This window comes from Elephantulus edwardii, unplaced genomic scaffold, assembly GCF_000299155.1.
Source record: "Elephantulus edwardii isolate Elephantulus edwardi_28Jun2011 unplaced genomic scaffold, EleEdw1.0 scaffold00171, whole genome shotgun sequence".
Classification (NCBI taxonomy): Eukaryota; Metazoa; Chordata; class Mammalia; order Macroscelidea; family Macroscelididae; genus Elephantulus; species Elephantulus edwardii.
The window spans coordinates 343129-362833 of NW_006399921.1; the positions used below are offsets into that span (position 1 = coordinate 343129).

General features: G+C 41.3%; 1 protein-coding gene across 1 annotated transcript; it reads left to right on the forward strand.

Annotated features, from left to right (window-relative positions):
* The first annotated feature begins 1276 nt into the window (after positions 1 to 1276).
* Positions 1277 to 6712, forward strand: ZNF202 (zinc finger protein 202). Its single transcript, XM_006895629.1, has 6 exons — positions 1277 to 1678; positions 2288 to 2507; positions 2876 to 2964; positions 4055 to 4184; positions 5098 to 5217; positions 5724 to 6712. Exons 1-6 carry the CDS (start codon positions 1277 to 1279, stop codon positions 6710 to 6712), a joined length of 1950 nt encoding a protein of 649 aa, XP_006895691.1.
* Positions 6713 to 19705: the final 12993 nt, after the last annotated feature.

A 19705-nucleotide genomic window follows, 5' to 3' on the forward strand; every position in this document is an offset into this window, starting at 1 on the left:
TCATCTACAATCAACACCCTTGGTACCCACAGTAAGGAGATCAGGAGACATATTACATTGGCAAAATCTATAGTCAGGGACCTCTCCTAATTATTGGGGTACAATGATGTCAGTTTGAGGACTTAACACCTGATTCAGAAGATAGTATCTTCAGTCATTTGCTGTGTATCTGAATACTAGGCAATGACTAAGGATTACAGAAGGGGAATTGCTGCTTTTGAGTTGGAGAAGAGTACTGACCATCTTGTGGACTGCCAAAAGAACAAGCATATGTCTTGGAGAAAGTACAGCCAGAATGCTCCATGGAGGCAAAAATGACAAAAGATTCTCACATAAGTTGCATACGTTAGGGAGCTCTGGTGGCCTAGTGACAAGAAGTTGAACATCAATCCCCGAGGTGTGTGGTTCGAATCCACCAGATGCTCTGCTAGAGAAGGCGGGAAATTTCCTCCTGTACCCGTCAGATCCAATTTGACAGTACACACACACAAAAATAATAAAATTTAAAAAAAAAAAAGTTGGGCATGTTATTGTTTACCATTAAGTCAAAACCAACCCACAGCTAACCCCATAATGCTTGGGAAGGTGGAGGGTCAGTGAAAGAGAGGAAGACCTTTAATGAGGCTTTGACTACAGCGTATGTCAGAAATGATGAGGCTGGCACAGGATACGACAGGGTTCAGATCTGTTCATGGAATCACTATACTCGACAGCACCTTAACAACATGCCAGCCACTATGTGAGTGACTTTCTTATCATTATCTCCTGTCATGCACATCTCACATCTTTGTATTCTCCCTTCACAGAACAACATCAGTCATCTCACCTTACTCTATCTCTGAATGTTCTGTTGATGTGGGGAGGTTTCCCTATGTAAACATAAATCTAAATGTGTCTGTTTGTAAAATAGGTCATGGTCCATATCACATTTTTAGCAGTTATTAACGAGGTTTTTCTGTGTTAAAGTACACAAGTTTCATAAAGTATAAAAATGATATTTCTTCTATAGAGTATGTACTTAGATCAGCAAAAGGAGTGGTAATAAATGATCTCCCAACCAGATATCCCAGCAACAAGTGGATTGAGGGAGTGGGCGTTTGTAAAGGACATGACTAAGCCCAGAACCCTTATCTGTGTGTAGAGTTGTGTGCTTACACTGTTGTTTGCCTTTGCATGTCTACCCCAGGTCCTTTGGGAAAATCTCAGGGTGCCCAGCCTGAAACCAGAATTGCTGATGGTGTGAGCTCTAGATGTGAAATCAGCAGAAAGCCAGAAAATGGCTACAGCCTTAGAAACAGAAGGCCAGCATCCTTGTGAAAAAGAGGGGATCCTGATGGTGAAATTGGAAGAGGATCTCCCCTGTAGACCAGAGACCATCTTACAGAGGGACGACCCAGTACCTGAGACCTCCCACCAGCATTTCCGACGATTTCGCTACCAGGAAGCAGCAAGCCCTCGTGAAGCGCTCATTCGGCTCCGGGAACTGTGTCATCAGTGGCTGAAGCCAGAGAGGAGAACGAAGGAGCAGATCCTTGAACTGCTTGTGCTGGAACAGTTTCTCACCGTCCTGCCTGGAGAACTGCAGAGCTGGGTGCGGGGACAACGGCCAGAGAGTGGCGAGGAGGCAGTGACTCTGGTGGAGGGTTTGCAGAAACAGCCCAGGAGACCAAGGCGGTGGGTGAGGAGGGGGAGTCCTGATCTGTGTGATGAGGAGGGGGCATATCTTCAGAAAGGCTAAATTTGGCATAGAGGTTACAAGGCCCCATAAGTTACCCTTTACGTTTAATTGGCTCTGCCTTTGGGTTGTCCTGAGAAACAGGTGCTTAAGAACATCTGCTTGCAACCCATTTCAGTGGCCTCAGCTCCCTTCATCTCATGGCTTTGGTTTTCTCTTCTTTGAATCTTAAACCCCAGGTTACTAGGAAAGAAAATTTTATGGCTTCCTGGGGCTTTTTTTAGATCCCCAAGCACATATTCTCCTTCCAGGATGATAAAGGTATGGAGGCAAGCAATAAAGAGAGCTGTAAGTTAGGTGGGAGGGACGAGAACCTAAGAGCTTTGGGTGACTTGGGGCATGGATTGAGGGAAGTGAGAAAGTGATGCCATACTGCATGCCCTGGTAAAGGAAACCTCAACCTTTTTTTACTTACCCCAGTGCAACTGGGTTACCTGTCCTTAGCTGGGTGTCCCCAGGAGTATTTCTATAGGTAGTACTTCCTAAACCAAGCCTCAAGCTAGCCAAGACCTCATAGACTCCGTGGTGACTGGATGTTGGACTTATTCCCAGGTGACTGTCCATGTTCACGACCAGGAAGTCCTGTCAGAGGAGTCAGCGCATCTCGGAGCAGAGCCTGAGTTACTACCCAGTGAGCTGCAGGCTCCTGTACAGACCCCAACCCCAAAGGAATCTCAAAAGGAGACAGCACAGAGCCCAGATCCAGATGTGGAGGCACCAGAAGAGCAGAGTTTGGGTCCTGAAGAGGAGCCCCATCCACGCCAGGAGAGCGGTGGGAAGCCTCTGCCGAAAGAGGGCTGTTATGGGGGAGGGCTGATAGTTCTGGGCCAGAGGAGGTTAAGGTTTTAATGAAACAAGACCCGAGATGACCTGGCATTAAGAGAGGACGAAGCATCAGCTACAGTCTTCCCCATAAACAGGGCTAAGCCTAGCTTAGGCTGTGATACTCTCTTGGTTATTCCCTCAGCATTTTCCTGATATTATTGGTGATGAGGTTTGGGTTGACTTGAGCTAAACTTAGACTCAATTTTGACACTTCTAATAGAAGGTAGTACAGCCTTCCAACCAGAAGTGACATAGGGATGCTCTGTTACTGGAGTGTTCTACATATTGCTGATTTCCATTTTTGTTTCTTGTTAGAGTGTCCAGTGCTCCAGGACCCAGACATTCGTGAAGAAAGGAATACTGGGGACCCAGAGATGGTAGCCCTTCTGACTGCCCTGTCACAGGTGTGCTCAAGTTTGCTTCTGTCCCACAAAGAAGCGGTTTGAGGAACCTGTAGCATTAACCAAATGCTGAACAACAGGCTAGACAGTATGCAGTTACATTCTCCCTTTGCCAATGTAGGTTCAAGTTCTGCTGGTGTTTGGAATGGGAAGGAAGTGAGATTAATTATAGTAGCCTCATTAGCCCTGTAACAAATAAGAGATTTGTTAGTGACTAGAGGGACTAACAAATTGGGTTTATTTTGTGATATTTCCACTAGAACTTTGAAATCACTGGATATTTTTAAAAGAATTAAGTTTCAGGGGAGCTCTGGTGGCCTAGTGGCAAGAAGCTGCACTGCAATCCCAGAGGCGCACAGTTCAAATCCACCAGATGCTCTGCCGAGGATGGAGGGACAATCTCCTCCTGTACCAGTCAGATCTGATTTGACGGTACACACACACACAAATAATAAAATAAAATTAAAAAAATTAAGTTTCATGGTCTTTTGTAAGAATGACCATATTACAGAAGGATTTTCTGAAATTGTGTCATTGTTTGCACAGTCATTAGTCTGCTTTCAGTCAGTCCTTGACATTCCGTACAGATTGCCTTCATAGATGAATGACTAGGAAAAAAGGAATGAAAATGTCGTCTCTGTACACAAAGATAATCATCTAGCTGAGAAAAACAATCCATGTTTATGCCATGTATATGGATTGAGAAGATTGAATAGGATTTGTTAGGAAAAATCATCATAGAAAAGATGAATTTGTGAAGAAATGCTAGTAGCATGAAAACATTAAATAAGGAGTTGAATGATGACTTTTAAGATTCTTTTCATAATTAAACTCCCTAAAGAAGAAGAATAACAGACTTTTTCAGAGGAATAACAGGAGGTTATATGGAGCAGGAGTAGGGCCAGTATGGAAGAAGAAAGTTAGAAAACACGACAAATGATGAAACACAAATTTCCTGTAGGAGAATCACATAGGCTATTTGAGACCCTCTGGATCTGGATACAGTCTGCCTCTACCTATGATCTTTATCTTAAATTAAAATACGAGGCTACATGAAATATCAGGTTTTAAATGAAGGCCTGTATTGTTTTAGGGGCTGGTAACTTTCAAGGATGTGGCTGTATACTTCTCCCAGGACCAGTGGAGTGATCTGGATCCAGCACAGAAAGAGTTCTATGGAGAGTACGTCTTGGAAGAAGACTGTGGAATTGTGGTTTCTCTGTGTAAGGAACTTCAGGTGTTTTTAGAGTGTTTTAGCAGAGGTCCTTTTGTTGTTGGAGATTTCGAGTAGTATAGACCTTAAAATATATGCTCTGAGTTTTGGGGCACCAACCTCAGTGATGTTTAGGGATTAGTTGCAGAAGATGGAGAGATCCAGGTTATCCTTCCAAGTGGAAGAGGAGAAAAATACTTTGAGAATGGTTGACCAATTGCAATAAGATAAAGCTATATGATATTCTAGCTTTTGTTGTTATGTACTGTGGAGTTGTAATTGACTCATAGTTGACCCTTCAGCATGTTTCCAGAGGCTGTAAATTTCATGGGAGGAGGTTAATCATCTTTCTCCCTTGGAGCAGCTTCAACTCGTGCTTTTGGGTTGGCAATGCAACTTCTAAGCACTTGGCCACCAGTGCTCCCTATTAAAGCTTTAGTCTGGTGGTTAAGTTGTAAAGAATCGAGCTGCCAACCCAAAGGCATGTGGTTCCACCAGCTGTTCTATGGCAGAAAGATAGGTAGTCTTCTCCCAGGCAATTGTCTAAAACTATGTCTTAAAAAACTGGTGAAGGGTCAACTGTGAGTCAGTTTGGACTCAGAGATACACAACAATGTAGAAATATTTGAGGTAAACATAGGAGTTTGGAATACCTGTTTGAGTCTGGGGCTAGGAGTTGAAAATAATAAGCTTACTTGAATGAGGGAATTGAAAGTAACACTTGGAGTGCAATAATTACTGAGTTGCAGGTGAAAATATTTAAATCCAAAAAGCAGAAGATAGAGATGCTCCACCTAGAGAACTGAAGATTTGACTCACTAACCTGGCTATATATTTGTTGTAACAAAACCAAAAAGAATCTGCTCCAAACACAGGGACCTGTTGAACCAATCTTGATGTCCTGTTTTCCCTCTCTTGAGCAGCATTTCCAATCCCCAGACTAGATGAGATCTCCCAGGTTAGAGAGGAAGAGTCTTGGGTCCCAGATATCCAAGAGCCTCAAGAGCCTCAAGAGACAGAAATCCTGAGTTTTACCTACACAGGTGAGGAATGGCAAAGGTGATCTCACCCACCCTGAGTTGGCAGTTCTAATCAGTGCCCTCCCTATTGGTCTTCCTCTCATTTGTTCTTCAGACATGTCAGTCACATGCTACCTCTTCCTGAAGGCCAAATTCTGTTCTCTTTTTCCTCTTCTTCACTTCTCCATCAGTTGTTTGAGGGATGAATACCATGAAATGGTGGGTGGGGAAAAAGCTTTGGGAGTTGCAGCACTACCATCTTACTAAGCAGTTCACTCATTCTCATCATTTGTAAAATGAAGATATAGCTATTTGTCCATACCAAGATCTGTTGACAGCATGAAATAACATAGAGGGTGACTGGCACCTAACAGGGATTCAGCTGACTGATTATATCCGTTCCCAGTTATCCAGTTAGGAAATACGGTCTCATCTCTGTATTATGTTGCTCTCCTATGTCTTTTTGAGTATTTCTCTGTTGTGGAGAAAGAATTCTTGCCTCTGTAATTACCCTTTTGCTCTCTCCACAGGAAACCAGAGTGAAGAGGAAGAAGAATATCCCGAGCAGGAAGATCTGAGTTGTGATGATCTACAAAGGTCTGTGGTGATAGATCCAGAAATTCAACCAACGCCTGATTGGGACCTACTCTTTGGGGATAATCCAAGCAGACTTAATGAAATGAGATTTGGTACAAATATTCCTCAAGCTGATAGTTTCACAGATCTTCAAGAAACTGTGCCCTTCCACCCCTTGTTAGAGAGTCATCATGACTGTCCTGTATGTAGTAAAAACTTCACTTGCAACTCTCACCTTGTTAGACACCTGAGAACTCACACAGGAGAGAAACCCTATAAATGTATAGAGTGTGGGAAAAGTTACACACGGAGCTCACATCTTGCCAGGCACCAAAAGATTCACAAGATGGAGGCTTTTCAGTTTCTGAACCAGAAGAATGTAGATGAGACCTTACCGCTGATCCAAACTGAGGGGACACCATCTATTGAGAAACCCTATAGATGTGACGATTGTGGGAAACAGTTCCGCTGGGCTTCAGATCTTGTCAGACACCAAAGGACACATACAGGAGAAAAACCCTTTTTCTGTACTATTTGTGGCAAAAGCTTTAGTCAGAAATCTGTACTAACAACACACCAAAGGATTCACCTTGGAGATAAACCCTATTTGTGTGGAGAGTGTGGAGAGGATTTCCCTGACCACAAGCTGTATCTGGCACACCAAAAAACGCATGCAAACGAAGAACTTTACCTGTGTAACGAGTGTGGGCGGTACTTCAACCACGGTGCAGCTTTTGCCAGGCACCTGAGAGGACATGCGTCAGTGACGCCCTCCCAATGCCATGAATGTGGGAAAAACTTCAGTCGAAGAGACCACCTCGTCAGGCACCTGAGAACACACACTGGCGAGAAGCCATTTACTTGTCCTACCTGTGGAAAAGGCTTCAGCAGAGGATACCACTTAATCAGGCATCAAAGGCTTCACTCTGAAAAGACCCCCTAGCTAGTCCCTCAGGTGAGCTACAGTTGGCCCTTACCTGTGGGTGGACTAAGAGAAACCCTCTTGTCAGCCTGGGAGACCTTGTCTAGAAAGTCCCTTTCCACAACCAAATAAAACCCTGGGCAGAGCTTCTCATCTTTAAATTTTGAGGATATATTTTGCCCAAAGTGCAATCTGAGTTGAAGGTTTTCCTTGGAGTGTTCCTGCCTCTACCTCGTGGGTACAGAGTAGGAGAATTAGAAGATGTAGGAGGTTGTAGTTACGCTGTTTTCCAAAAATACCTTGTTGCATACCCTGAAGACTCCCAACCACCTCGAGTTTAAGTGGCCAAGGACAAACCCTTAGGTTTGGTGAGGGGCCAGCCTTAAGGTGTGTGTTCTTTCTGGACTCACGTGTTAAAGCACACAGCGCTGAACTCAAGGTCGGAGATCTGGGTCCTGAGGACTGCTGCACATCCACATGATAACTGTACAGATCCCTTCCTGAGTCAGTTGTTCACCATGCACTTTCCTTTGATGCTGGAGAGTTAATTTGATGAGTAAAAGTCTCAAGGCTGCTGTTTATGGACCTTTTCAGGCAGTTTCCTTCCCCACTGTCAGAATGGTACCTGGCCAATCACTGCCAGAAAGGAGGACTTAGTGGCCTCTGTTTACTTGTGGGTTTGTTTTTGGCATTCCCTTCCCCTTCTCCTTTAAACTACCTTTAATGCTTTTAGCTTCCCTTTTATTCTGTCCCTGGCACTTCTGCTTCAAGTGAGATGTAACATTGAGATTCTGAGGGCATATCAGTAAAGCATAATTGTCATGAAGTTCCTTAGATCCCCATGTATGCAAACGCCCACCTACCCTTACCCAGTCCTTCACGTGGGTTTTATGAGATTTTGGTATAGTGTCCTCTTTCAAAGGCATTAGAATCATGATTGACTGGGCCGCCTCATTTACATGAAGAAAACTGGAGAAGATACAAGATCAGCCTATGAAATATTAGGAAAAAGCTGTTGCTACTGATCAGCCTATGAAATATTAGGAAAAAGCTGTTGCTACTGGCCAGAGCTGTCAAGACTGTTCTGATACCCAATGTCCACCATCCCTGTGTAGCCAGGAACACTATGAACCTTATTTAGCACTTGGGAGCTGCAGAGTTATCAAGAGTAAATGGCTTACATGTACTTGTGGTGTTTGCTTTTTCTTATGTAATTTCAATTTCGTGTGATTAAGAACTAATGACGTCCTAAGAATCCCTGTTGTCTTACAGAGGTTACCATGGAGGTCAGGCTGAACAATTATCATGAACCTCGCCTGCTGTCGTATTGGGCACAGCAAGAACTGGGGAGACAGTGCTCCACAAATGGAACACAGGATATGGGATTAAAGCATGAGAAGGGAGACTCTCTGTGCCTGGTTTGTTCTCTGCTACAGAATGCATTCTCTACCCTTGTGCACCAGAGGAAGATAGGTGGTTAACAAACCCGAGTCTTGTTTACAAGGAGATTGTCTTTTTGGTCAGTAGTGATATTCTGGTGGTTGGGTTTAGTAATAGCCAAATCCTGCTATGAGAGACTACTGACAGCCGTGGAGCTCTAATCTCTGGGACTTTCTACTTTACCCATTCAATTCCCAGGACCATGGATTCCAGCTGCATCTGACAATCACCTATACTTTGAAAGACCAAGAAGTACAGAATAACTTCCCATGAGGATAGAAAAAATTTAGGCTTATTGGAGGAGGTAAGAGTTAAGCTGTATACAGGCTGATATATAAGAGCAGAGCCTAGGGTTTGCAGATGAGACTAAAATCAGAGATCTAATATACAGCTAGAGATTTAAGAACTAAGTAAAATAGCCTCAGAAGACACTATCTTCAGTTGATGCTTAACCATTTATGGAAGTTGGTAAGATAGTAGATGTGTTGAATAACCTGATCTTTGATTGATTTCTCTCTATTATAAAAGATATCTAGAGGAAAAGAAAATAGCCCCAACACACACAGTTTCAAGCAAGTCACTCCAAAACACTCATTGATGTCAAGATAGAACCAGCTCAAAGCTGACCTTCCAGCAGGTTTTTAGGAGGCTGTAAATCACCAGGGAATAGATTGTCCTGTCTTTGAGGGAGTCTCCACCTTTGTGTTGGCAGTGCGGTTTCCTACAAGTAGCCACTAGACCTCTCATAAGGCATTGTTGGATGTGGTAGATTCGAGGGAGACTCAGTGACCTGGCAAGCAGCCAACTTGAACCCTGCCCTACCCTGTGCCATCATCATCTCTGACATACTAGAGCCCATTGCTGAAATACCATGTGTTGATCCATCTAGTTAGGGGTCTTCTCCTTCGCTGACCCTCCATCTTTCCAAGAATGATGTTTCCCACCAGCCTTCAATAAATTACTGTTTTGGTTTTGATTTTTAATTCCTGCAGGAACAGGCTATCCTCTAATCAAACAGGACTATGGCATTAGCAACACGGAGGGGAAAAAGGAACTTGGGTTGATGAGTAAAAGGCAATATCGTTGACCATGGGGAAGTGAGTTTGAAGCACAGGATGCTTTTCATAAAGGGTCCCCTCTGGAATTTTAACAAAACTCTGGCATCTTTAAAATGACTTAGTGGATTTTGTTTGACTTTTACTCAAAGGACTATGTTCAAGCACCAACTGCTCCGTAGAAGCAGAATAACCAGTCTCCTCCTCTCTAGGCTAATTGTTATGTGCTGTTGAGTCTCCTGTGACTCACAGCAATTCTATGTACACAACTCTGAAGCCTGCCCTACCTATCCTGAGCCTGTCACTGATTCCAACACACCTACCCCCATTGTCCTAGTTACTGAATCAAACCATGTCATCTGTAGTCTTCCTCTCCTGTGCTGTCCCTCCACCTTTCCGAGTGTGATGTGATGTCCAAGGAATAGTCCCATCTGCCCAATGTATGTGAGACAAAACTTCAAAATCACAACCGCTTTCACCCTGTCCGAAACAGACCTATTTGTTTTCTTAGTGGTCCATGATATGTTCAGGAGCCCTCTAGCACCACAACTCAAAAGCTTCTATTCTTCTGTCATCCTTAGCCATTGTCCAACTCTGATGCATAGCAAGTAATTGTGAAGACCATGGCCTTACTCTCATCTTACTTTCTCAGTGTTCTGGAGACGTCCCTGACAGCAGATTATCCCAGTGCAAATTGTCTTTTGATATCCTGACTGCTGGTGCCAAGAGTTTTGATTGTTGAGCTGAGCAAGCTGTAACTGTTAACAACTTATCTCTTTTCCACTCATTGGCCCATTGGTGAGAATCTTTGTTTTCTTGATGCTGAGCTTCAATCCTCAGTGGCGATGAGTTTTTGACCTTCTGCAGCAAGCGCTTCAGGGCCTCCTTAGTTTCATCAAGCAGGGTTGTGTCATCTGCATAAAGTAGGTTGTTGATGAGTCCTCCTCCAGTCCTGATGCCACGTTCTTCCTCGTAAAGCCCAGCCTCTCAAATGATCTGTCCTGCATATAAATTGAAAAGGTATGGAGACCAGATGCATCCCTGACACATTCCTTTCCTGATTTTGAACCATGCTTTATTCTGAGGACTGCTTCCTGGTCTAGGTATAGATTTCACATACGCACAATCAAGTGTTCTGGGATTCCCATTGTCCTCAAGCTTAGCCACAATGGGTTTTAGTTTGGGGCATCTGAAAGTAACACTGAAGAATGAAAGTTCCTGAGAATGAAGCAGCTAGGTTGTTAACATATTTGGTTGAAGTTATAGTTCAAGTCCACCTAGAGGTGTTTAAGAAGAAAGTTCTGATGACATCTGAAAAATCAACTTGAAAACATGAAGTCCATAAATAGCAAATTACAGCATACTCTTCTAGAGTGTTATTGTTAGGTGCCACTGTTAACATTCATTTTTACCAATAGTTAACCCATCTCTTTGGGAGCCTTCCCTCTGCTGACCCTACTTTTCTGGCCATGATGTCTTTGTTCCAAGGACTGGTTCCTCCTAACAAGCGCAAAATGTGTGAGACCAAATTTCACCATCCATCCTTCTAGGAGCATTCTGGATGCACTCTCCAAGAAGTTTATCCTTTTGGTAGTCCATGATACTTAGTGCTCTACTCCAGTGCCGCAGTGCAAAGGCATTGATGATTCTTCTGACATCTACCAAGTTAACCAGCAACATTTCTACATTATTAGAAATGAACATGTTGAGAAGATGTTGTGTTTATAAAGATATTCATTTAAGTTGTTGCTGTTTAGCCAGATAATAAAAGGAAAAACCTAAAGCCTGTTCAGGGCACGCTGATGGCTTAGTGGTAAGGAATTGCTCAGCCAACACAAAGGTAAACAACTTGAATCCACCAGCTGCTCCATGAGAGAAAGATGGCCAGTCTCCTCCCATGTAATTTACTGCCTCTGAAAACCTGCTGAAGAGTCAGGTATTCAGTGGCTTCCTACTTCCCCCCCCCCCAAGAGGGAGAAAATGGCAAAAACAGTAGGAATTGGAAAAATATTATCTAGAATTTAGAGCTCAAACGAAGCAGAATCAAACTAAGATGAATTCTCTGGAAAATATTCCAAAGTTGGATTAATATTTAATGCTGGAACCAAAGCAGGGAACTCGTGACAGCCAATAGTCGTGCTTCTGACCCCAAAGTGGCACCTCTAATGGTTCTAATCCATCAGCAGCTCCTCAGGAGAAAGAAGGGAAATGCAAAATATAAATGCACTGCCTGCTCCTGTTTTTCTAAAAGCAATCTTCCTTTTCCCCCTACATGCTTGTCTGTATCACCTCCCTTTCCTCCACCCTAAGCCTGGTTTGTAGTTTCCACTTCTGATCTTTATATCTCCTTGAAAGCTCTTGACTCCCATGCATATTCCATCCCAGTAGCATGGTCCATAAGGAGTTGTGTTGCTAAGCTAGAGGTGGAAGACATCTCTGGCGCATCTGTTCCACTAGCTGCTCCCCAGGAGAAAGATGGACAGACTCTCCCTGTGTGATCTATTGCTATGTGACATCGAGTCAAGTATACCTCACAGCAACCCTGTGAACAAGTCTGAAAACCCTGTCCTATGCCATCTCTCATTACCTCTGACATAATTGAGCCCATTGCTTTAGTCATTGTATCAGTCCATCTCATGGAGTCTTCCTTTCTTGCTGATCTTCCACATTTCCTAGCATGATCACTCTCCAAGGAATATTTCTTTCTAGCAACATCCCCAAAGTATGTAAGATGAAGCGTCACCATCCTTGCCTCTAAGGAGCATTGTGTTTGCACATTCTCCAAGACATAAATGTTACTTGGCAGCCTATGGGATATTTGGTGCTCTTTTCTAACACTTAAAGGCCTCATTTGTTGTGTGTTTTGTTTTGTGTTTTTTTTTTTTCCTCTGCCATCCTACTTCATTGACCAGCTCTCAGATAAATAGTAAGTGGTTGAAAAGACCATGTCATGACTCTGGGACACCTTAGTCTTCAAGCTGACATCATTGCTCTCCAGTACTTGAGAGAGGTCCCAGACAGCAGATTTTTCCCAGTGCAATATGATTCCCACTCAACATAAATGAGTTTTGAGGTTTTTAATAACTAAATCTGGCTAAAATACTTAATTACTCCATGTTCAAAGTCCAACTCCTACAAAGTGGCAGCAGATCTGATAAAAAAATGTGCTCATGCAATTAAGCAGCTAAATTGTGAGGAAAGAAGTGTCCCAGCAAGTCTTGCTATGTTAGAGATCATTTGCTCCAGCGTGGGCAGCTGCAGCCAGCAGCCTCCAGATCATCCTGGAGTTGTTGAAGGAAGGAAATGTTTCTGAAAAGCCAAATGGACCTTCAACACCCAAGGCCCCTAGAAGGATGGATAACAATGGAAAGGAGTTCACTGGGCTACTTGGTGGTTTTGTAAATCAAAGCTGACCTATGGAAGACCAGTAGCATGCAGTGCACATGATGATGCTTTTCTACATCAATACTTTTTAGTTTGTTTTACCTCTAGCTTCCCTTTGAGTAAGTAAAGCATGTATTCAAGTCAAAATAACAAGTTTCCTTAAGAAATATGTAAGGAGCTACAGTGTTGCTGCAATTGGTTTAGTATTCAACTTCTGGCCAGAGTGTCAATGGTTCACACCCACCAGCCACTCCATGGGAGAAAGCTATGGCTCTCTACTGCCTTACAAGCCCTTGGGGTAGTTCTCTAACCTGTGAGATCCCTATATAAATTATGTGAGAATTGATTCCCACATCCTGTGTTTCCAATTTTCATTTATCCTTTCCTGCTCCTTTTTGTCTTCTGAACTTTATTTCTGGGCAAATGTTGCCCTTTTGATCTAGTAAAGGTGATTGTTTTAAGGAGTGTATTCATCCCAGGTGTGACTGTTCATCTTCTAAGCCTGCCTCTTCCTTAGAGGAAGGTTATGTCGTTCAGAATGATTTCCATTCCAGGCTTAAAGAGTAAGTAAAGGTCATAGTCTCTGGAGGTCTACCGGTCTCTGTCAAACCAGGAAGCCTGATCTTTCTTCTGACTTTGAGTTTTGATGCATATTTTCCCCACTTTATCTGTGACCTTCTACTGTGATTCTCTTCAAAGCAGTCAGTAGTGGCAACTGGACATCATCTGACGCTTCTAAACTCAGAGTCATGAAGACTGAGAGCCATTTATCCATTAGTCCTTTCAACTAACAATCTCGTCAGTGGTCCTTGGTTTTGATAAAGATTGGTAGTTGCATTCTAGACAACCTTCACAAATTTTTACAACCCAGTGTTTACTCACAAAGGATGTAGAACATTGTGTTTGAAGGCTGTGTTTTAATAATGTAATATCACTTGAAACTGCTGCTGAGCTCCCAGGTCTAGTGACTCATTCCCTCAAAGTATTTGGTTATGGTTAATAAATTTTTTGTTATTTTGCCCTGTGATTGCTCTGCTATATGCTGCTGCTGTTACTCGATGCCATCATGTTGACTGTGACTCATAATTTCCCTATATGAAACAGATCAAAATCCTTCCTGATCCTGCACCATCTTCAAAGTCTATGCTGTGTTCAAGCCCATAGTAGAGTTACTCTGTCAGTCTATCGAATGTTCCCTTCACTAACGCTTTACTTTTCCAGACACTAGCTTCTCCTAATAACATGTCCCAGATTTCGCCATCTTTACCTCTAAGAAACACCTGAGCTATGCTTCCTCTGAAACAGAACTGTTTATTGTTTTAGCAGTTCTTTTTTAAAATTTTTTATTATTATATGTGTGTGTACTGTCAAATCGGGTCTGGCTGGTACAGGAGGAGATTGCCCCTCCTTCTCCAGCAGAGCTTCTGGTGGGTTTGAACCTCATACCTCTAGGATTGCAGGGCAGCTTCTTGCCACTGGGCCACCAGAGCTCCCTATGTTTTAGCAGTTCTTGATATATTCAATACTCTTCTCAAATCCACAATCCAAAAACATCAGTTCTTCTGTCATCTTTAGTCACTGTTCAACTTTCAGATACATTTGAAGCAAAAGAAAATAATATGGCTTGCATCAGGCACATCTTAGTCTTCAAACCAACATCTTTGCTCTTCGGCACTTTAAACAGATCCTTGACTTCACGTTTCCCGAGTGTAATATGTTTTTTGATTTCTTGACTGTCACTACCATGGAAATGGATTGTGAATCCAAGTAAAATTAAATCACTGACAAATCTTTTCTCCATTTGTCATAATATTGCCTATTGGTCTAATGGTGAGGATTTTTGTTTTCTAATATTGAGGTTTTAAGATTGTGAGGATGGCAGAGGATAGGACAGGATTCAGATCTGTTGTTCATAGAGTTGCTATGAGTCATCCTGGACTTGAAAGCGCCTTAACCACAACCACCACAATATTGAGGCACTAACAGCAATAATCCACATTGAGGGCTATATTTGATCAGCTTCATTACGTTTCCTAAGCTGTCTTCATTTTCTGCAAGAACACTTGTATCATTAAGTCTACTTTTAAAATACTTTTTAAATTCAGGCAGCATAAACTTAAGGTTACATTTTTACTTTTGTGGGCTTACTTTAATTCCACTTAAGTTAGAACTTCCATATGAGTAATTGATAGCTGGTTCCACAGCTCAACTCAGTCTTTCTCTGACTGCTGATACTGAGTTTCTCCACAGTCTTTTTCCTCAGCTGTCGTCAGTTTGATTGCTGTGTATCCCATCAAGTGAGGTCCCTGGGTGTTTTGCTTGTTTGTGAGGTGCTGCCCGGCAGATTGAGACTCATAGTGACCCTATGAATGACAGCCTTTAACCTTGTCCTGTCTTGTGGTATCCTCATTGTCACTGGTATGCTTAAGCCCACTGTTAACAGTCTCTTTATCTCATGATTTTCCTAACTAGAAATGGGCTTGAGTGCACCTAACCACCACCACCCTGATTGTGGTTTCCGTCCTTTCCATTTTCACTCATTGTTAGAGTCATAGAATATTTTTTTCTGTTTATAGCCATTTTCTTGACCTTTTACAGTTGTCATTGTTATCGTTGGGTGCTTTTGAGTGTGACTCGCAGTGACACTATGAAAAGATCTGAACCCGGTCCTATCCTGTGCCATCCTCATCATTTCCAATATACTTGAGCCCATTCCTATAATCATAGTGTTATTTCATCTTGCCAAAGGTCTTCCTCTTTTTGAACCTTCCATCTTTCCAAGAATAACCTCATCTAACAACATTCCCAAAGTGTGTGCGAGGAAGCTTTATCATTTGTCTCCAATGAATATTCTGGTTGCACTTTTTTCAGGAAATACTTCTTTGTTCTTTTGGCAGTCCTTGGAATATTCAGTACTCTTCTCCAACACCATAACTCAAAGGCAGCAAATAATTTTCTGTCATCCTTATTCATTGTCCAACTTTAAGATGCATAGCAAGTGACTGAAAAGGACATAACCTCAATCAGACACAGCTTAGTCTTCAAACAGACATTGTTGTTCCTCAATGATTTGGAGAGTTTCCTAACAGCCAACTTTCCTAATGCAATCATCTTTTGATCTCCTGACTGCTGGTACCAAGAGTGCTGATTGTAAATCCAAGAAAGGTGAAATAATTGCCAATTTCAGTCTTTTTTCCGTCTAGTATCATATTGCCCCTCAGTCCAGTGATGAGAATTTTTGTCTCTGAGTGTTGAAATGTAATTCATATTGAAGGTTGTACACTACTTTCATCTTCTGTAGCAAGTGCTTCAAGTCCTCCTCACATCCAGCAAGTAAGGTTGTGTCACCTGCATAACACAGATTGTTGATGAATCTTCATCTAATCCTAATACCAATCCTGATCTTCATAGAATCTAACTTCTTGAATGATTTACTCAGCATACAGATTGAATAGGTATGGAGAAAGGAGATAGCCCTAATACACAGTTTTCTTGGTTTTAAGCCATGCAGTATTCCCTTGCTCTGTTTGGACAGTAGCTTTTTTATCTAGGTATAGGTTTCACATGAGCATAGTTAACTGTTCTGGGATTTCCATTCTTCCCAGTCTGGGTCAAAATTTGTTAAAATCCACACAGTCATATGCCTTTGCATAGCCACTAAACATAAATATCCATTCTTCTGTATTCATACATTATTCTCTTAATTTCAGTTGGGGTCTATCTAATATCAGTAGTGATATTCCTGGTGCCATAGCCTCTTGTAAACACTGTCTGAACTTCTGGCAGTTCTCTGTCAGTGCACTCTTCTAGCTGTCTTTGGATGATCTTTAGCAATGTTTTGCTTACATGTGATATTAATGCTGTTCAATAATTTCCACATTCTGTTGGGTCACCTTTCTGTGAATGGGAACAAGTATTAATCTCTTCTAGTCAGTTGACCAAGCAGCTGTCCTCCCAATTTTCTGGCATAGATTGGTGAAAGCATTCAGGGCTACATGTTAGTTGAAACATGGTATTTGTTATACCATCTATTCCTAGGGCCTTAACTTTTACCTTCAATGTCTTCAATGCAGCTTGAACTTCTTCCTTCATTACTATTGGCTCTTGATCATATGGTACTTCCTGAAATATTTCAGTGTCAATCAGTTCTTTTTTTGATACAGTGACTATATTCTCTCCATCTCTTTTGATGCTTCCTGGATCATTCAAGATTTTGTCCATATAATCTCTAAGTATTGCAACTCAATGTTTGGATTTGTTTTTCAGTTCTTTCAGCTTGAGCTATGCCAAGGAAGTTGTTCCCTTTTTATTCTCCAATTCTAGCTTTCTTCACATCCCATTATAATACGTTCCTTTGTTATCTCTAGCTGCTCTTTGGAAACTTCTGTTTGGCTCTATTACTTCAGCATCTCATCCCTTTGTTTTGGATTCTCAACACTCTAGTGCATTTTTCAGAGTCTGACATCTATTTTGGTCTTTTCTTTCTCCTCTGTATCTCCTTTTTCTCTCTTCATAGGTAATATCCTAATGTCATCCCACAACTCATCTGGTCTTCAATCATTGATGTTCAATGCCTCAATTTATTCTTGAGCTTTTTAAAGTCAGGTCAGATAGACTCAAGGTCATAATTTGGTTCTTGTGGACCACTTTAGTCTTCAGTCTCACTTTGAACTTGCACATGAATAAGTGATGGCCTGTCCTGCAGTCAACACCTGGCCTGGTGGTTTTTTTACTTGTTATTTTGGTTTTCTCTAGAGATTTTTTTTCTAATTTATTTTTATTTTATATTGGTTTGCATACAAAATTCTTATACATTATATATCATTCATGTACATTGCATTTCACACATTCCTATGTTCCCATTGTGTTTCAAATGATCATTCATGTACATTTTGTTTTATAAAATTAATTACCATTGCTTATGGATATTGTTACCCTGTATTTTCAAGTCCCCATTGGATCTTTTACTGCTCCTTTCACCAAAAATATCAGATACTTGATAAATTTGGTTTCATCCTTATGCAGGGGTCATGTCAATCTTCTCTCTATAGTTCCAATTTTAATATACGCCTTGCTGAAGTGAGCCTACCTGGCCTGGTTTTGATACTGATTTTCTCCATTAATGAGATGAGATGAGATGAGCTGGCATTGGCCACTCCATCAGACAGTCACATGAGCTACTATACCAGGAATGAAAAATTGACAAGCCTGGAAAAGTGGAGGGTCAGCAAAGGAGAAGATGTTCAATGAGTAGATTGATACGGTGTCTGTATCAATGGTCTCAAATGTGTAGGATGATGAGGATGACACAGGAAAGAACAGGTTTCATATCTGTTGTTCATAGGGTTGTTATGAGCTGTACTCGACTCAAAAACACTTAACGAACTACTCTAGAGTCATCCATGTTATGAGGTGTTTCACGTGTTCTTAGTTATGTTTTAAGATTGTATAGTATTTCATTATGTGTGTATTCCAGTTTGTTTATCCATTCATCAGTTGATGATCATGTAGGTTGCTTCCATCTCTTTGCTACTGTGCATAATACTGGCTGCAGTGACCATGAATATGCATGTATCTGTTATATACCATTTCTCATACCTTTTTTATGTAAATTTAGTATGGGATTTCTGGATCAAATGGTATTTCTACTTCCAACTTTTCAAAGAAGAGCCATACCAATTCTGCAGTGGTTGTACTATTTTATGGTCCCATCAACAGATGTGTGATAGGTTCAGTGTCTTCACAGCATTGCCACCACTTATTTTCTGTCTTACTGAATTTGATATTGTTGTTGAGATAAGATAGAATCTTAACTATTGCTTTGATTTACTTCTGTATAATGGACTAGCTATGATAGTGTAGTTACAGGGTTTTTCACTACTAACCCAAAAGGTAGCACCTCTCTGCTCATTCGAATCTACCACATAGTCAGTGGGAAAAAATAGGCAATCTCTTCTCATGTAATTTACAGCTTCTGAAACTTGCTGCACAGTCAGCTATGAATTTATTCTGATTCAGTAGCACTGAGAGAGAGAGAGAATGACTGAGGATCACATGCATTTCTTCATGTTTTGATTGACCATTTTAAGATCTTTGGTAGAGTGTCATCTCATGTCTTCATTTTATAACTGGGTAGTTTGTATATTTGTCTTTTAAATACTGTAGTTTTTTCCTAAATTTGTTTTGGAGAAAGATATATATAGCAAATTTTTTGTGTATCTGAACTCTATAAATTGGAGCTAATTTTAGATGCCATCTTTATAAATTACATTTAAGAGCAAGAAGATATAAATAATGGTTGTCAGAGTTGCAAAAGTAAGAATGTTTAACAATCGGTTTGTATTCACTCATTTGTGTCCAGTATAGAAGGAAGATGGACTCCTCAAGAAAACTAATCAGCACAGAATGTTGTTGTTGTTGTTGTTGTTATTGTTAGGTTCTTTTGAGTTATTTATAATTCATAGTTAAGCTATGATCAACAGATCTGAACCTTGCCCTATACTGTGCCATCCTCACCATCCTTAATATACTCCAGCCCATTGTTGCAGATCAAGTCCATCTGTCTTTGTTTAGGGTCTTCCTCTGTTACATTGACCTTCCATCTTTCCCAGTGTGATAACTTTTCCCAAGAACTGGCCCATCCTGACAACATGCTCAAAAGTATATATAATAAAGTTTCACCATCTATGCCTCTAAAGAATGCCCTGGTTATACTTCCTCCACCAAAAACTTGTTTGTTTCTTTGGACAGTGCATGGGATATTAAGTACTCTTCTCTAACACCACAATTCAAAGGCATGACTTCTTCTGTTGTCTGATATGAGCAGGGTTGAAGGTAGACTAGCAAAGTGAAATGTAATTTTTTGAGAGGGCCAAAGTTTGCTCAGGCAAATGGCCCCAAGCAGCTTTAGAGCCCCTGCTTTTTTTGGCATTCAAAAACAAAGAAATAGTTCACAAAGAAATGAAAACTTTAAGTACAGGCCAAGTACACTGATGGATAAAAGACATTTATAGAAGTAAGATTTCTTCTTATTCATGAACTGTGTTACTGTGTTTTCTTATATTCATAACATTATCAGAAACAAGAACATCCTACTTCTATCTTCAAGGGAGTGCATGTCCCAGGTTGTACGGGA

Excerpts from the sequence above, each read along its gene's own strand:
- ZNF202 (XM_006895629.1), top strand. The coding sequence starts at position 1,277 with ATGGCTACAGCCTTAGAAACAGAAGGCCAGCATCCTTGTGAAAAAGAG. Across the intron at positions 1,679-2,287 it reads CCAGGAGACCAAGGCGGTGG|GTGACTGTCCATGTTCACGA; the intron begins GTGAGGAGGGGG and ends ACTTATTCCCAG. Across the intron at positions 2,508-2,875 it reads CCATCCACGCCAGGAGAGCG|AGTGTCCAGTGCTCCAGGAC; the intron begins GTGGGAAGCCTC and ends GTTTCTTGTTAG.